General features: G+C 65.4%; 1 protein-coding gene across 1 annotated transcript; it reads right to left on the bottom strand.

The window, feature by feature from the left end:
* LOC142005718 (uncharacterized) lies at positions 1-12,558 on the bottom strand. Its single transcript, XM_074983062.1, has 3 exons — positions 11,319-12,558; positions 4,626-4,988; positions 1-126 (listed from the first exon to the last, which is right to left on the bottom strand). Exons 1-3 carry the CDS (start codon positions 11,532-11,534, stop codon positions 1-3), a joined length of 705 nt encoding a protein of 234 aa, XP_074839163.1. The 5' UTR covers positions 11,535-12,558.
* Positions 12,559-12,728: the final 170 nt, after the last annotated feature.

Raw genomic sequence — 12,728 nt, 5'->3', positions numbered from 1 at the left:
TCAAGGCCCTTGGCGCGCCCGGCCCCCTCCGGCGTGGGGCCGTCGGCCGCTGCTCATCCTCCTCCGTTCTGCACATCCCCGTCCTCTCGCTCCCTCCGGCAGCGCCGGCTCGGCGTGGGGCTCGCTCTGCTTTCGGGGTGCGCTCGGCAGGGCGGCCCTGGCCGGCCTTCTCGGCTTCCCTTGGCTTCGTCCTCCCTCCCGGCGTTCGGCCCCTTGGGCTTCCCGTCCTTCCTCCTCCTCCTCCTCCTCCTCCTCTTCCCGGCGTTCGGCCCCTTGGGCTTCCCGTCCTTCCTCCTCCTCCTCCTCCTCCTCTTCCCGGCGTTCGGCCCCTTGGGCTTCCCGTCCTTCCTCCTCCTCCTCCTCCTCCTCCTCTTCCCGGCGTTCGGCCCCTTGGGCTTCCCTTCCTTCCTCCTCCTCCTCCTCCTCCCGGCGTTCGGTCCCTTGGGCTTCCCTTCCTTCCTCCTCCTCCTCCTCCTCCTCCCGGCGTTCGGCCCCTTGGGCTTCCCGTCCTTCCTCCTCCTCCTCCTCCTCCTCCTCCCGGCGTTCGGTCCCTTGGGCTTCCCTTCCTTCCTCCTCCTCCTCCTCCTCCTCCTCCCGGCGTTCGGCCCCTTGGGCTTCCCGTCCTTCCTCCTCCTCCTCCTCCTCCTCCTCCCGGCGTTCGGTCCCTTGGGCCTTCCCTTCCTTCCTCCTCCTCCTCCTCCTCCTCCTCCCGGCGTTCGGCCCCTTGGGCTTCCCGTCCTTCCTCCTCCTCCTCCTCCTCCCGGCGTTCGGCCCCTTGGGCTTCCCGTCCTTCCTCCTCCTCCTCCTCCTCCTCCTCCCGGCGTTCGGTCCCTTGGGCTTCCCTTCCTTCCTCCTCCTCCTCCTCCTCCTCCTCCCGGCGTTCGGCCCCTTGGGCTTCCCGTCCTTCCTCTCCTCCTCCTCCTCCTCCTCTTCCCGGCGTTCGGCCCTTGGGCTTCCCATTCCTTCCTCCTCCTCCTCCTCCTCCTCCCGGCGTTCGGCCCCTTGGCTTCCCTTCCTTCCTCCTCCTCCTCCTCCTCTTCCCGGCGTTCGGTCCCTTGGGCTTCCCTTCCTTCCTCTTCCTCCTCCTCCTCCTGGCGTTCGGCCCCTTGGGCTTCCCTTCCTTCCTCCTCCTCCTCCTCCTCCCGGCGTTCGGCCCCTTGGGCTTCCCGTCCTTCCTCCTCCTCCTCCTCCTCCTCCTCCCGGCGTTCGGTCCCTTGGGCTTCCCTTCCTTCCTCCTCCTCCTCCTCCTCTTCCTCCTCCTCCTCCCGGCGTTCGGCCCCTTGGGCTTCCCTTCCTTCCTCCTCCTCCTCCTCCTCCTCCCGGCGTTCGGCCCCTTGGGCTTCCCTTCCTTCCTCCTCCTCCTCCTCCTCCTCCCGGCGTTCGGTCCCTTGGGCTTCCCGTCCTTCCTCCTCCTCCTCCTCCTCTTCCCGGCGTTCGGCCCCTTGGGCTTCCCTTCCTTCCTCCTCCTCCTCCTCCTCCTCCCGGCGTTCGGTCCCTTGGGCTTCCCGTCCTTCCTCCTCCTCCTCCTCTTCCCGGCGTTCGGTCCCTTGGGCTTCCCGTCCTTCCTCCTCCTCCTCCTCCTCCTGGCGTTCGTCCCTTGGGCTTCCCTTCCTTCCTCCTCCTCCTCCTCCTCCTCCCGGCGTTCGGCCCCTTGGGCTTCCCTTCCTTCCTCCTCCTCCTCCTCCTCCTCTTCCCGGCGTTCAGCCCCTTGGGCTTCCCGTCCTTCCTCCTCCTCCTCCTCCTCCTCTTCCCGGCGTTCAGCCCCTTGGGCTTCCCGTCCTTCCTCCTCCTCCTCCTCCTCCTCTTCCCGGCGTTCAGCCCCCTTGGGCTTCCCTTCCTTCCTCCTCCTCCTCCTCCTCCTCCTCCCGGCGTTCGGCCCCTTGGCTTCCCTTCCTTCCTCCTCCTCCTCCTCTCCTCCTCCCGGCGTTCGGCCCCTTGGGCTTCCCTTCCTTCCTCCTCCTCCTCCTCCTCCTCCTCCCGGCGTTCGGCCCCTTGGGCTTCCCTTCCTTCCTCCTCCTCCTCCTCCTCCTCCCGGCGTTCGGCCCCTTGGGCTTCCCGTCCTTCCTCCTCCTCCTCCTCCTCCTCCTCTTCCCGGCGTTCGGCCCCTTGGGCTTCCCGTCCTTCCTCCTCCTCCTCCTCCTCCTCCTCCTCCCGGCGTTCGGCCCCTTGGGCTTCCCTTCCTTCCTCCTCCTCCTCCTCCTCCTCCCGGCGTTCGGCCCCTTGGGCTTCCCGTCCTTCCTCCTCCTCCTCCTCCTCCTCCTCTTCCCGGCGTTCGGCCCCTTGGGCTTCCCTTCCTTCCTCCTCCTCCTCCTCCTCCTCTTCCCGGCGTTCGGCACCTTGGGCTTCCCGTCCTTCCTCCTCCTCCTCCTCCTCCCGGCGTTCGGCCCCTTGGGCTTCCCGTCCTTCTCCTCCTCCTCCTCCTCCCGGCGTTCGGCCCCTTGGGCTTCCCGTCCTTCCTCCTCCTCCTCCTCCTCTTCCCGGCGTTCGGCCCCTTGGGCTTCCCGTCCTTCCTCCTCCTCCTCCTCCTCCTGGCGTTCGGCCCCTTGGGCTTCCCGTCCTTCCTCCTCCTCCTCCTCCTCCTCCTCCTCCCGGCGTTCGGTCCCTTGGGCTTCCCGTCCTTCCTCCTCCTCCTCCTCCTCCTCCCGGCGTTCGGCCCCTTGGGCTTCCCTTCCTTCCTCCTCCTCCTCCTCCTCCTCCTCCTCCCGGCGTTCGGCCCCTTGGGCTTCCCGTCCTTCCTCCTCCTCCTCCTCCTCCTCCTCCTCCCGGCGTTCGGCCCCTTGGGCTTCCCTTCCTTCCTCCTCCTCCTCCTCCTCCTCCTCCTCCCGGCGTTCGCCCCTTGGGCTTCCCGTCCTTCCTCCTCCTCCTCCTCCTCCTCCTCCCGGCGTTCGGCCCCTTGGGCTTCCCTTCCTTCCTCCTCCTCCTCCTCCTCCTCCGGCGTTCGGTCCTTGGGCTTCCCGTCCTTCCTCCTCCTCCTCCTCCTCCTCCTCCTCCCGGCGTTCGGCCCCTTGGGCTTCCCGTCCTTCCTCCTCCTCCTCCTCCTCCTCCTCCTCCCGGCGTTCGGCCCCTTGGGCTTCCCGTCCTTCCTCCTCCTCCTCCTCCTCCCGGCGTTCAGCCCCTTGGGCTTCCCGTCCTTCCTCCTCCTCCTCCTCCTCCCGGCGTTCGGCCCCTTGGGCTTCCCTTCCTTCCTCCTCCTCCTCCTCCTCCTCCTCTTCCCGGCGTTCGGCCCCTTGGGCTTCCCGTCCTTCCTCCTCCTCCTCCTCCTCCTCTTCCCGGCGTTCGGCCCCTTGGGCTTCCCGTCCTTCCTCCTCCTCCTCCTCCTCCTCCTCCCGGCGTTCGGCCCCTTGGGCTTCCCTTCCTTCCTCCTCCTCCTCCTCCTCCTCCTCCCGGCGTTCGGCCCCTTGGGCTTCCCTTCCTTCCTCCTCCTCCTCCTCCTCCTCCTCCTCCCGGCGTTCGGTCCCTTGGGCTTCCCTTCCTTCCTCCTCCTCCTCCTCCTCTTCCCGGCGTTCGGCCCCTTGGGCTTCCCGTCCTTCCTCCTCCTCCTCCTCCTCCTCCTCCTGGCGTTTGGCCCTTGGGCTTCCCTTCCTTCCTCCTCCTCCTCCTCCTCTTCCCGGCATTCGGTCCCTTGGGCTTCCCGTCCTTCCTCCTCCTCCTCCTCCTCCTCTTCCCGGCGTTCGGTCCCTTGGGCTTCCCGTCCTTCCTCCTCCTCCTCCTCCTCCTCTTCCCGGCGTTCGGTCCCTTGGGCTTCCCTCCTTCCTCCTCCTCTCCTCCTCCTCCTCCGGCGTTCGGCCCCTTGGGCTTCCCGTCCTTCCTCCTCCTCCTCCTCCTCTTCCCGGCGTTCGGCCCCTTGGGCTTCCCTTCCTTCCTCCTCCTCCTCCTCCTCTTCCCGGCATTCGGTCCCTTGGCTTCCCTTCCTTCCTCCTCCTCCTCCTCCTCCTCCCGGCGTTCGGTCCCTTGGGCTTCCCGTCCTTCCTCCTCCTCCTCCTCCTCCTCTTCCCGGCGTTCGGTCCCTTGGGCTTCCCTTCCTTCCTCTCCTCCTCCTCCTCCTCCTCCCGGCGTTCGGCCCCTTGGGCTTCCCGTCCTTCCTTCCTCCTCCTCCCCTCCTCCTCTTCCCGGCGTTCGGCCCCTTGGGCCTTCCCTTCCTTCCTCCTCCTCCTCCTCCTCTTCCCGGCATTCGGTCCCTTGGGCTTCCCGTCCTTCCTCCTCCTCCTCCTCCTCCTCCCGGCGTTCGGCCCCTGGGCTTCCCATCCTTCCTCCTCCTCCTCCTCCTCTTCCCGGCGTTCGGCCCCTTGGGCTTCCCTTCCTTCCTCCTCCTCCTCCTCCTCCTCCCGGCGTTCGGCCCCTTGGGCTTCCCATCCTTCCTCCTCCTCCTCCTCCTCTTCCCGGCATTCGGTCCCTTGGGCTTCCCTTCCTTCCTCCTCCTCCTCCTCCTCCTCCTCCCGGCATTCGGCCCCTTGGGCTTCCCTTCCTTCCTCCTCCTCCTCCTCCTCCTCCTCCTCCCGGCATTCGGTCCCTTGGGCTTCCCTTCCTTCCTCCTCCTCCTCCTCCTCCTCCTCCCGGCGTTCGGCCCCTTGGGCTTCCCGTCCTTCCTCCTCCTCCTCCTCCTCCCGGCATTCGGCCCCTTGGGCTTCCCTTCCTTCCTCCTCCTCCTCCTCCTCCTCCTCCCGGCATTCGGCCCCTTGGGCTTCCCTTCCTTCCTCCTCCTCCTCCTCCTCCCGGCGTTCGGCCCCTTGGGCTTCCCGTCCTTCCTCCTCCTCCTCCTCCTCCCGGCGTTCGGCCCCTTGGGCTTCCCTTCCTTCCTCCTCCTCCTCCTCCTCCTCCCGGCGTTCGGCCCCTTGGGCTTCCCGTCCTTCCTCCTCCTCCTCCTCCTCCTCCTCCCGGCGTTCGGCCCCTTGGGCTTCCCTTCCTTCCTCCTCCTCCTCCTCCTCCTCCCGGCGTTCGGCCCCTTGGGCTTCCCGTCCTTCCTCCTCCTCCTCCTCCTCCTCCTCCCGGCGTTCGGCCCCTTGGGCTTCCCTTCCTTCCTCCTCCTCCTTCTCCTCCTCCCGGCGTTCGGCCCCTTGGGCTTCCCGTCCTTCCTCCTCCTCCTCCTCCTCCTCTTCCCGGCGTTCGGCCCCTTGGGCTTCCCTTCCTTCCTCCTCCTCCTTCTCCTCCTCCCGGCGTTCGGCCCCTTGGGCTTCCCGTCCTTCTCCTCCTCCTCCTCCTCCTCCTCCCGGCGTTCGGCCCCTTGGGCTTCCCTTCCTTCCTCCTCCTCCTTCTCCTCCTCCCGGCGTTCGGCCCCTTGGGCTTCCCTTCCTTCCTCTCCTCCTCCTCCTCCTCCCGGCGTTCGGACCCCTTGGGCTTCCCTTCCTTCCTCCTCCTCCTCCTCCTCCTCCCGGCGTTCGGCCCCTTGGGCTTCCCGTCCTTCCTCCTCCTCCTCCTCCTCCCGGCGTTCGGCCCCTTGGGCTTCCCTTCCTTCCTCCTCCTCCTCTTCCTCCTCCCGGCGTTCGGCCCCTTGGGCTTCCCTTCCTTCCTCCTCCTCCTCCTCCTCTTCCCGGCATTCGGTCCCTTGGGCTTCCCGTCCTTCCTCCTCCTCCTCCTCCTCCGGCATTCGGCCCCTTGGGCTTCCCTTCCTTCCTCCTCCTCCTCCTCCTCCCGGCGTTCGGGCCCCTTGGGCTTCCTTCCTTCCTCCTCCTCCTCCTCCTCCTCTTCCCGGCGTTCGGCCCCTTGGGCTTCCCTTCCTTCCTCCTCCTCCTCCTCCTCCTCTTCCCGGCGTTCGGTCCCTTGGGGGCTTCCCTTCCTTCCTCCTCCTCCTCCTCCTCCTCTTCCCGGCGTTCGAGTCCCTTGGGCTTCCCTTCCTTCCTCCTCCTCCTCCTCCTCTTCCCGGCGTTCAGGCCCCTTGGGCTTCCCTTCCTTCCTCCTCCTCCTCCTCCTCTTCCCGGCGTTCGGCCCCTTGGGCTTCCCGTCCCTTCCTCCTCCTCCTCCTCCTCCCGGCTTCAGCCCCTTGGGCTTCCCTTCCTTCCTCCTCCTCCTCCTCCTCCCGGCGTTCGGCCCCTTGGGCTTCCCTTCCTTCCTCCTCCTCCTCTTCCTCCTCCCGGTGTTCGGCCCCTTGGGCTTCCCTTCCTTCCTCCTCCTCCTCCTCCTCTTCCCGGCATTTGGTCCCTTGGGCTTCCCGTCTTCCTCCTCCTCCTCCTCCTCCCGGCATTCGGCCCCTTGGGCTTCCCTTCCTTCCTCCTCCTCCTCCTCTCCCGGCGTTCGGCCCCTTGGGCTTCCCTTCCTTCCTCCTCCTCCTCCTCCTCCTCCTCCCGGCGTTCGGCCCCTTGGGCTTCCCTTCCTTCCTCCTCCTCCTTCTCCTCCCGGCGTTCGGTCCCTTGGGCTTCCCGTCCTTCCTCCTCCTCCTCCTCCTCCCGGCATTCGGCCCCTTGGCTTCCCTTCCTTCCTCCTCCTCCTCCTCTTCCCGGCGTTCGGCCCCCTTGGGCTTCCCTTCCTTCCTCCTCCTCCTCCTCCTCCTCCTCCCGGCGTTCGGCCCCTTGGGCTTCCCTTCCTTCCTCCTCCTCCTCCCTCCTCCTCCTCCCGGCGTTCGGCCCCTTGGGCTTCCCTTCCTTCCTCCTCCTCCTCCTCCTCCCGGCGTTCGGCCCCTTGGGCTTCCCATCCTTCCTCCTCCTCCTCCTCCTCCTCCGGCGTTCGGCCCCCTTGGGCTTCCCGTCCTTCCTCCTCCTCCTCCTCCTCCCGGCGTTCGGTCCCTTGGGCTTCCCTTCCCTTCCTCCTCCTCCTCCTCCTCCTCCCGGCGTTCGGCCCCTTGGGCTTCCCGTCCTTCCTCCTCCTCCTCCTCCCTCCTCCCGGCGTTCGGCCCCTTGGGCTTCCCGGTCCTTCCTCCCCTCCTCCTCCTCCTCCCGGCATTCGGCCCCTTGGGCTTCCCTTCCTTCCTCCTCCTCCTCCTCCTCCCGGCGTTCGGCCCCTTGGGCTTCCCTTCCTTCCTCCTCCTCCTCCTCCTCTCCCGGCGTTCGGCCCCTTGGCTTCCCTTCCTTCCTCCTCCTCCTCCTCCTCCCGGCATTCGGCCCCTTGGGCTTCCCTTCCTTTCCTCCTCCTCCTCCTCCTCCCGGCGTTCGGCCCCTTGGGCTTCCCTTCCTTCCTCCTCCTCCTCCTCCTCCTCCTCCCGGCGTTCGGCCCCTTGGGCTTCCCATCCTTCCTCCTCCTCCTCCTCCTCCTCCCGGCGTTCGGCCCCTTGGGCTTCCCGTCCTTCCTCCTCCTCCTCCTCCTCCTCCTCTTCCCGGCATTCGGCCCCTTGGGCTTCCCTTCCTTCCTCCTCCTCCTCCTCCTCCTCCCGGCGTTCGGCCCCTTGGGCTTCCCGTCCTTCCTCCTCCTCCTCCTCCTCCTCCTCTCCCGGCTTTCGGCCCCTTGGGCTTCCCTTCCTTCCTCCTCTCCTCCTCCTCCTCCTCCCGGCGTTCGGCCCCTTGGGCTTCCCTTCCTTCCTCTCCTCCTCCTCCTCCTCCTCCCGGCCGTTTCGGGTCCCCTTGGGCTTCCCTTCCTTCCTCCTCCTCCTCCTCCTCCTCCCGGCGTTCGGCCCCTTGGGCTTCCCTTCCTTCCTCCTCCTCCTCCTCCTCCTCCGGCATTCGGCCCCTTGGGCTTCCCGTCCTTCCTCCTCCTCCTCTCTCCTCTCCCGGCATTCGGTCCCCTTGGGCTTCCCTTCCTTCCTCCTCCTCCTCCTCCTCCCGGCGTTCGGCCCCTTGGGCTTCCCTTCCTTCCTCCTCCTCCTCCTCCTCCTCTCTCCGGCATTCGGCCCCTTGGGCTTCCCTTCCTTCCTCCTCCCTCCTCCTCCTCCCGGCGTTCGGCCCTTGGGCTTCCCTTCCTTCCTCCTCCTCCTCCTCCTCCTCCCGGCGTTCGGCCCCTTGGGCTTCCCTTCCTTCCTCCTCCTCCTCCTCCTCCCGGCGTTCGGCCCCCTTGGGCTTCCCTTCCTTCTCCTCCTCCTCCTCCTCCTCTTCCCGGCGTTCGGTCCCCTTGGGCTTCCCTCCTTCCTCCTCCTCTCCTCTCCTCCTCCTCCTCCGGCGTTCGGCCCCTTGGCTTCCCTTCCTTCCTCCTCCTCCTCCTCCTCTTCCCGGCGTTCGGCCCCTTGGGCTTCCCCTTCCTTCCTCCTCCTCCTCCTCCTCCTCCCGGCGTTCGGCCCCTTGGGCTTCCTTCCTTCCTCCTCCTCCTCCTCCTCCCGGCGTTCGGACCCCTTGGGCTTCCCCTTCCTTCCTCCTCCTCCTCCTCCTCCTCCTCCCGGCGTTCGGCCCCTTGGGCTTCCCTTCCTTCCTCCTCCTCCTCCTCCTCCTCCCGGCATTCGGTCCCCTTGGGCTTCCCTTCCTTCCTCCTCCTCCTCCTCCTCCTCCCGGCGATTCGGGCCCCTTGGGCTTCCCTTCCTTCCTCCTCCTCCTCCTCCTCCCGGCGTTCGGCCCCTTGGGCTTCCCTTCCTTCCTCCTCCTCCTCCTCCTCCTCCGGCGTTCGGCCCCTTGGGCTTCCCGTCCTTCCTCCTCCTCCTCCTCCTCCTCCCGGCGTTCGGCCCCTTGGGCTTCCCGTCCTTCCTCCTCCTCCTCCTCTTCCCGGCGTTCTTTGTTTCCCTGCTTCCTTCCTCCTCCTCCTCCTCCTCCCGGCGTTCGGTCCCCTTGGGCTTCCCTTCCTTCCTCCTCCTCCTCCTCTTCCCGGCGTTCGGAGCCCTTGGGCTTCCCTTCCTCCTCCTCCTCCTCCTCCTCCTCCTCCCGGCGTTCGGCCCCTTGGGCGTTCCCGTCCTTCCTCCTCCTCCTCCTCCTCCCGGCGTCGGCCCCTTGGGCTTCCCTTCCTTCCTCCTCCTCCTCCTCTTCCCGGCGTTCGGCCCCCTTGGGCTTCCCGTCCTCCTCCTCCTCCTCCTCCTCCTCCGGCGTTCGGCCCCTTGGGCTTCCCGTCCTTCCCTCCTCCTCCTCCTCCTCCCGGCGTTCGGCCCTTGGGCTTCCCCTTCCTTCCTCCTCCTCCTCCTCCTCCTCCTCCCGGCGTTCGGCCCCTTGGGCTTCCCTTCCTTCCTCCTCCTCCTCCTCCTCCTCTTCCCGGCGTTCGGTCCCTTGGGCTTTCCCGTCCTTCCTCCTCCTCCTCCTCCTCCTCCCGGCGTTCGGCCCCTTGGGCTTCCCTTCCTTCCTCCTCCTCCTCCTCCTCCTCCCAGCGTTCGGCCCCTTGGGCTTCCCGTCCTTCCTCCTCCTCCTCCTCTTCCCGGCCCGGCGTTCGGCCCTTGGGCTTCCCCCTTCCTTCCTCCTCCTCCTCCTCCTCCTCCTCCTCCGGCGTTCGGCCCCCTTGGGCTTCCCGTCCTTCCTCCTCCTCCTCCTCCTCCTCCCGGCGTTCGGGCCCCTTGGGCTTCCTCCTTCCTCCTCCTCCTCCTCCTCCTCCTCCGGCATTCGGTCCCTTGGGCTTCCGCTTCCCTTCCTTCCTCCTCCTCCTCCTCCTCTTCCCGGCGTTCGGGTCCCTTGGGCTTCCCGTCCTTCCTCCTCCTCCTCCTCCTCCTCCCGGCATTCGGTCCCTTGGGCTTCCCGTCCTTCCTCCTCCTCCTCCTCCTCTTCCCGGCGTTCGGTCCCTTGGCTTCCCGTCCTTCCTCCTCCTCCTCCTCTTCCCGGCGTTCGGCCCCCTTGGGCTTCTCCTTCCTTCCTCCTCCTCCTCCTCCTCCTCCCGGCATTCGGTCCCTTGGGGCTTCCCTTCCTTCCTCTCCTCCTCCTCCTCCTCCCGGCATTCGGTCCCTTGGGCTTCCCTTCCTTCCTCCTCCTCCTCCTCCTCCCGGCATTCGGTCCCTTGGGCTTCCCTTCCTTCCTCCTCCTCCTCCTCCTCCTCCCGGCGTTCGGCCCCTTGGGCTTCCCGTCCTTCCTCCTCCTCCTCCTCTTCCCGGCGTTCAGTCCCTTGGGCTTCCCTTCCTTCCTCCTCCTCCTCCTCCTCCTCCCGGCATTCGGTCCCTTGGGCTTCCCGTCCTTCCTCCTCCTCCTCCTCTTCCCGGCGTTCGGTCCCTTGGGCTTCCCTTCCTTCCTCCCTCCTCCTCCTCCTCTTCCCGGCGTTCGGCCCCCTTGGGCTTCCCTTCCTTCCTCCTCCTCCTCCTCCTCCTCCTCTCCCGGCGTTCGGTTCCCTTGGGCTTCCTTCCTTCCTCCTCCTCCTTCTCCTCCTCCCGGCGTTCGGCCCCCTTGGGCTTCCCTTCCCTTCCTCCTCCTCCTCCTCCTCCTCTTCCCGGCGTTCGGATCCCTTGGGCTTCCCTTCCTTCCTCCTCCCTCCTCCTCCTCCTCCCGGCGTTCGGTCCCTTGGGCTTCCCTTCCTTCCTCCTCCTCCTCCTCCTCCTCCCGGCGTTCGGCCCCTGGGCTTCCCGTCCTTCCTCCTCCTCCTCCTCCTCTTCCCGGCGTTCGGTCCCTTGGGCTTCCCGTCCTTCCCTCCTCCTCCTCCTCCTCCCGGCGTTCGGTCCCTTGGGCTTCCCGTCCTTTCCTCCTCCTCCTCCTCCTCTTCCCGGCGTTCGGTCCCTTGGGCTTCCCGTCCTTCCTCCTCCTCCTCCTCCCCGGCGTTCGGTCCCTTGGGCTTCCCCTTCCTTCCTCCTCCTCCTCCTCCTCCCGGCGTTCGGTTCCCTTGGGCTTCCCTTCCTTCCTCCTCCTCCTCCTCCTCCCGGCGTTCGGTCCCTTGGGCTTCCCTTCCTTCCTCCTCCTCCTCCTCCTCCCGGCGTTCGGTCCCTTGGCTTCCCTTCCTTCCTCCTCCTCCTCCTCCTCCCGGCATTCGGCCCCTTGGGCTTCCCTTCCTTCCTCCTCCTCCTCCTCCTCCCGGCGTTCGGTCCCTTGGGCTTCCCTTCCTTCCTCCTCCTCCTCCTCCTCCCGGCGTTCGGGTCCCTTGGGCTTCCCTTCCTTCCTCCTCCTCCTCCTCCTCCTCCCGGCGTTTCGGTCCCTTGGGCTTTCCCTTCCTTCCTCCTCCTCCTCCTCCTCCCGGCGTTCGGCCCCTTGGCTTCCCTTCCTTCCTCCTCCTCCTCCTCCTCCTCCTCCCGGCGTTCGGCCCCTTGGGCTTCCCTTCCTTCCTCCTCCTCCTCCTCCTCTCCTCCCGGCGTTCGGCCCCTTGGGCTTCCCTTCCTTCCTCCTCCTCCTCCTCCTCTCCTCCTCCCGGCGTTCGGTCCCTTGGGCTTCCCTTCCTTCCTCCTCCTCCTCCTCCTCCTCCCGGCATTCGGCCCCTTGGGCTTCCCTTCCTCTCCTCCTCCTCCTCCTCCTCTCCCGGCATTCGGCCCCTTGGGCTTCCCGTCCTTCCTCCTCCTCCTCCTCCTCCCGGCGTTCGGCCCCTTGGGCTTCCCGGTCTTCCTCCTCCTCCTCCTCCTCCTCCCGGCGTTCGGGTCCCTTGGGCTTCCCTTCCTTCCTCCTCCTCCTCCTCCTCCCGGCGTTCGGCCCCTTGCTCTTCCCTTCTTTCTCATTCTTTCGAGCCTTCCTCCTTTTGGGCTTTGTTCTTTCTTCCCTCTTTTCGTTTCTTCTCTCCTTTTCATTCATTTGTTCTTTCGTCCCTTGTTTCTCTCCTCTTCTTCGTTCCCGTGTGGCTGGTTCCTCCGGTCCTTCCTTCATTTTCTCCTTCTCGCTTTCCCCTCTTTCTTTTGTTTCGTATCGTTTGTTCTCTTCTTCTTGTCTTCGTTCAGTCCTTCATTCGCTCGTCGATTCTTCGCCTTCTTCGTTCATTCGTTCCTTGGCTCGTTGCTTCGTTCGTTCTTCTTTCATTTGTTCATTCTCTTGTTCGCATCGTTTGTGTTCTTTCCTTCTTTTCATTCATTATTTCTTCTTCATTTCTTCTTTCACTCAGACTTTCCTTCCTTCCTTCACTGCTTCGTCCTTTCTTGCACTCCTTTGTTCTTGCGTTCTTCTTCCTTTCCTTTTCTTTTGTTTTCAAGCGTGTGGGTGTTTCTCACAGTCCTCCCTTCGCTGCGTCCTTCTCCCTTTCCCTCTTTCTTTATTCTTTCCTTCGTTTTTTCTCCTCTCTTTCACTTGCTCTTTCATTGATTCATTCGTTTGTTCACTGATTCGTTCTTTTCTTCTTTCTTTCGTTGACGCTTTCGTTCATTCGGTTGTTCCTTCTTTCACTCGTACTTTCTTTCGTCCTTTTCTTCTGTCACTCTCTGCTCTTTACTCCTTTCCTTCTTTCTTTTATTCCTTTCTTTTTCCATTCTTTCTGGTTTTCATGGGTTTCTTTGTCCTTTCATTCATTCGTTCTTTCCTTCTTTCTTTCACTGATTCGCTCGTGCGTTCGTTTTGCGCATTCTTCCCTTCTTCCCTTCCCTCTTTCTTTCAGGCTTTTTTATTCCTTCCTTCATTCTTCCGATTATTTATTTTTTTATTATTATTTTTTTGTTCATTCGTTCTTTCTCCCTTTCGTTCATTCTTCCTTCGGTGGTTCGTTCTTTCCTTCGTTTGTTCATTCATTAAAGGGGTTTTCTCCTTCCTTTTCTTCTTTCTCTCTCTCACTCACCCACCTCCGGCCCCCCCAGTGGATGCTGGCACAGACGGGGGCCCCCTTGAGGGATACGGGCCCCTAACAGAGCTGGGGTACCTTCCCGCCCCTCCCCACATGCCTTCCCCCTATCAGGGTCCTTGTGCAGGGGAAGCGGGGTGGGACCCAATCATTAACCCCTTCCTCCATGCACTGTGCCCCACCCAGCTGGCGCCCCCTGGTGCCCACAGATCCCGGGCCTGGTTCCGGCAACACCTCGACCGAGAGGAGGCGCCGAGGCAGAGGAGATCGGGTGAGCGATGCCCCAGGGGCTGAAC

The sequence above is a fragment of the Carettochelys insculpta genome, chromosome 34 (genome assembly GCF_033958435.1).
Source record: "Carettochelys insculpta isolate YL-2023 chromosome 34, ASM3395843v1, whole genome shotgun sequence".
In the NCBI taxonomy this organism is placed as follows: domain Eukaryota; kingdom Metazoa; phylum Chordata; order Testudines; family Carettochelyidae; genus Carettochelys; species Carettochelys insculpta.
The sequence above is the reverse complement of the archived record's forward strand: the minus strand, read 5'-3'. Positions and strand labels throughout refer to the sequence as shown.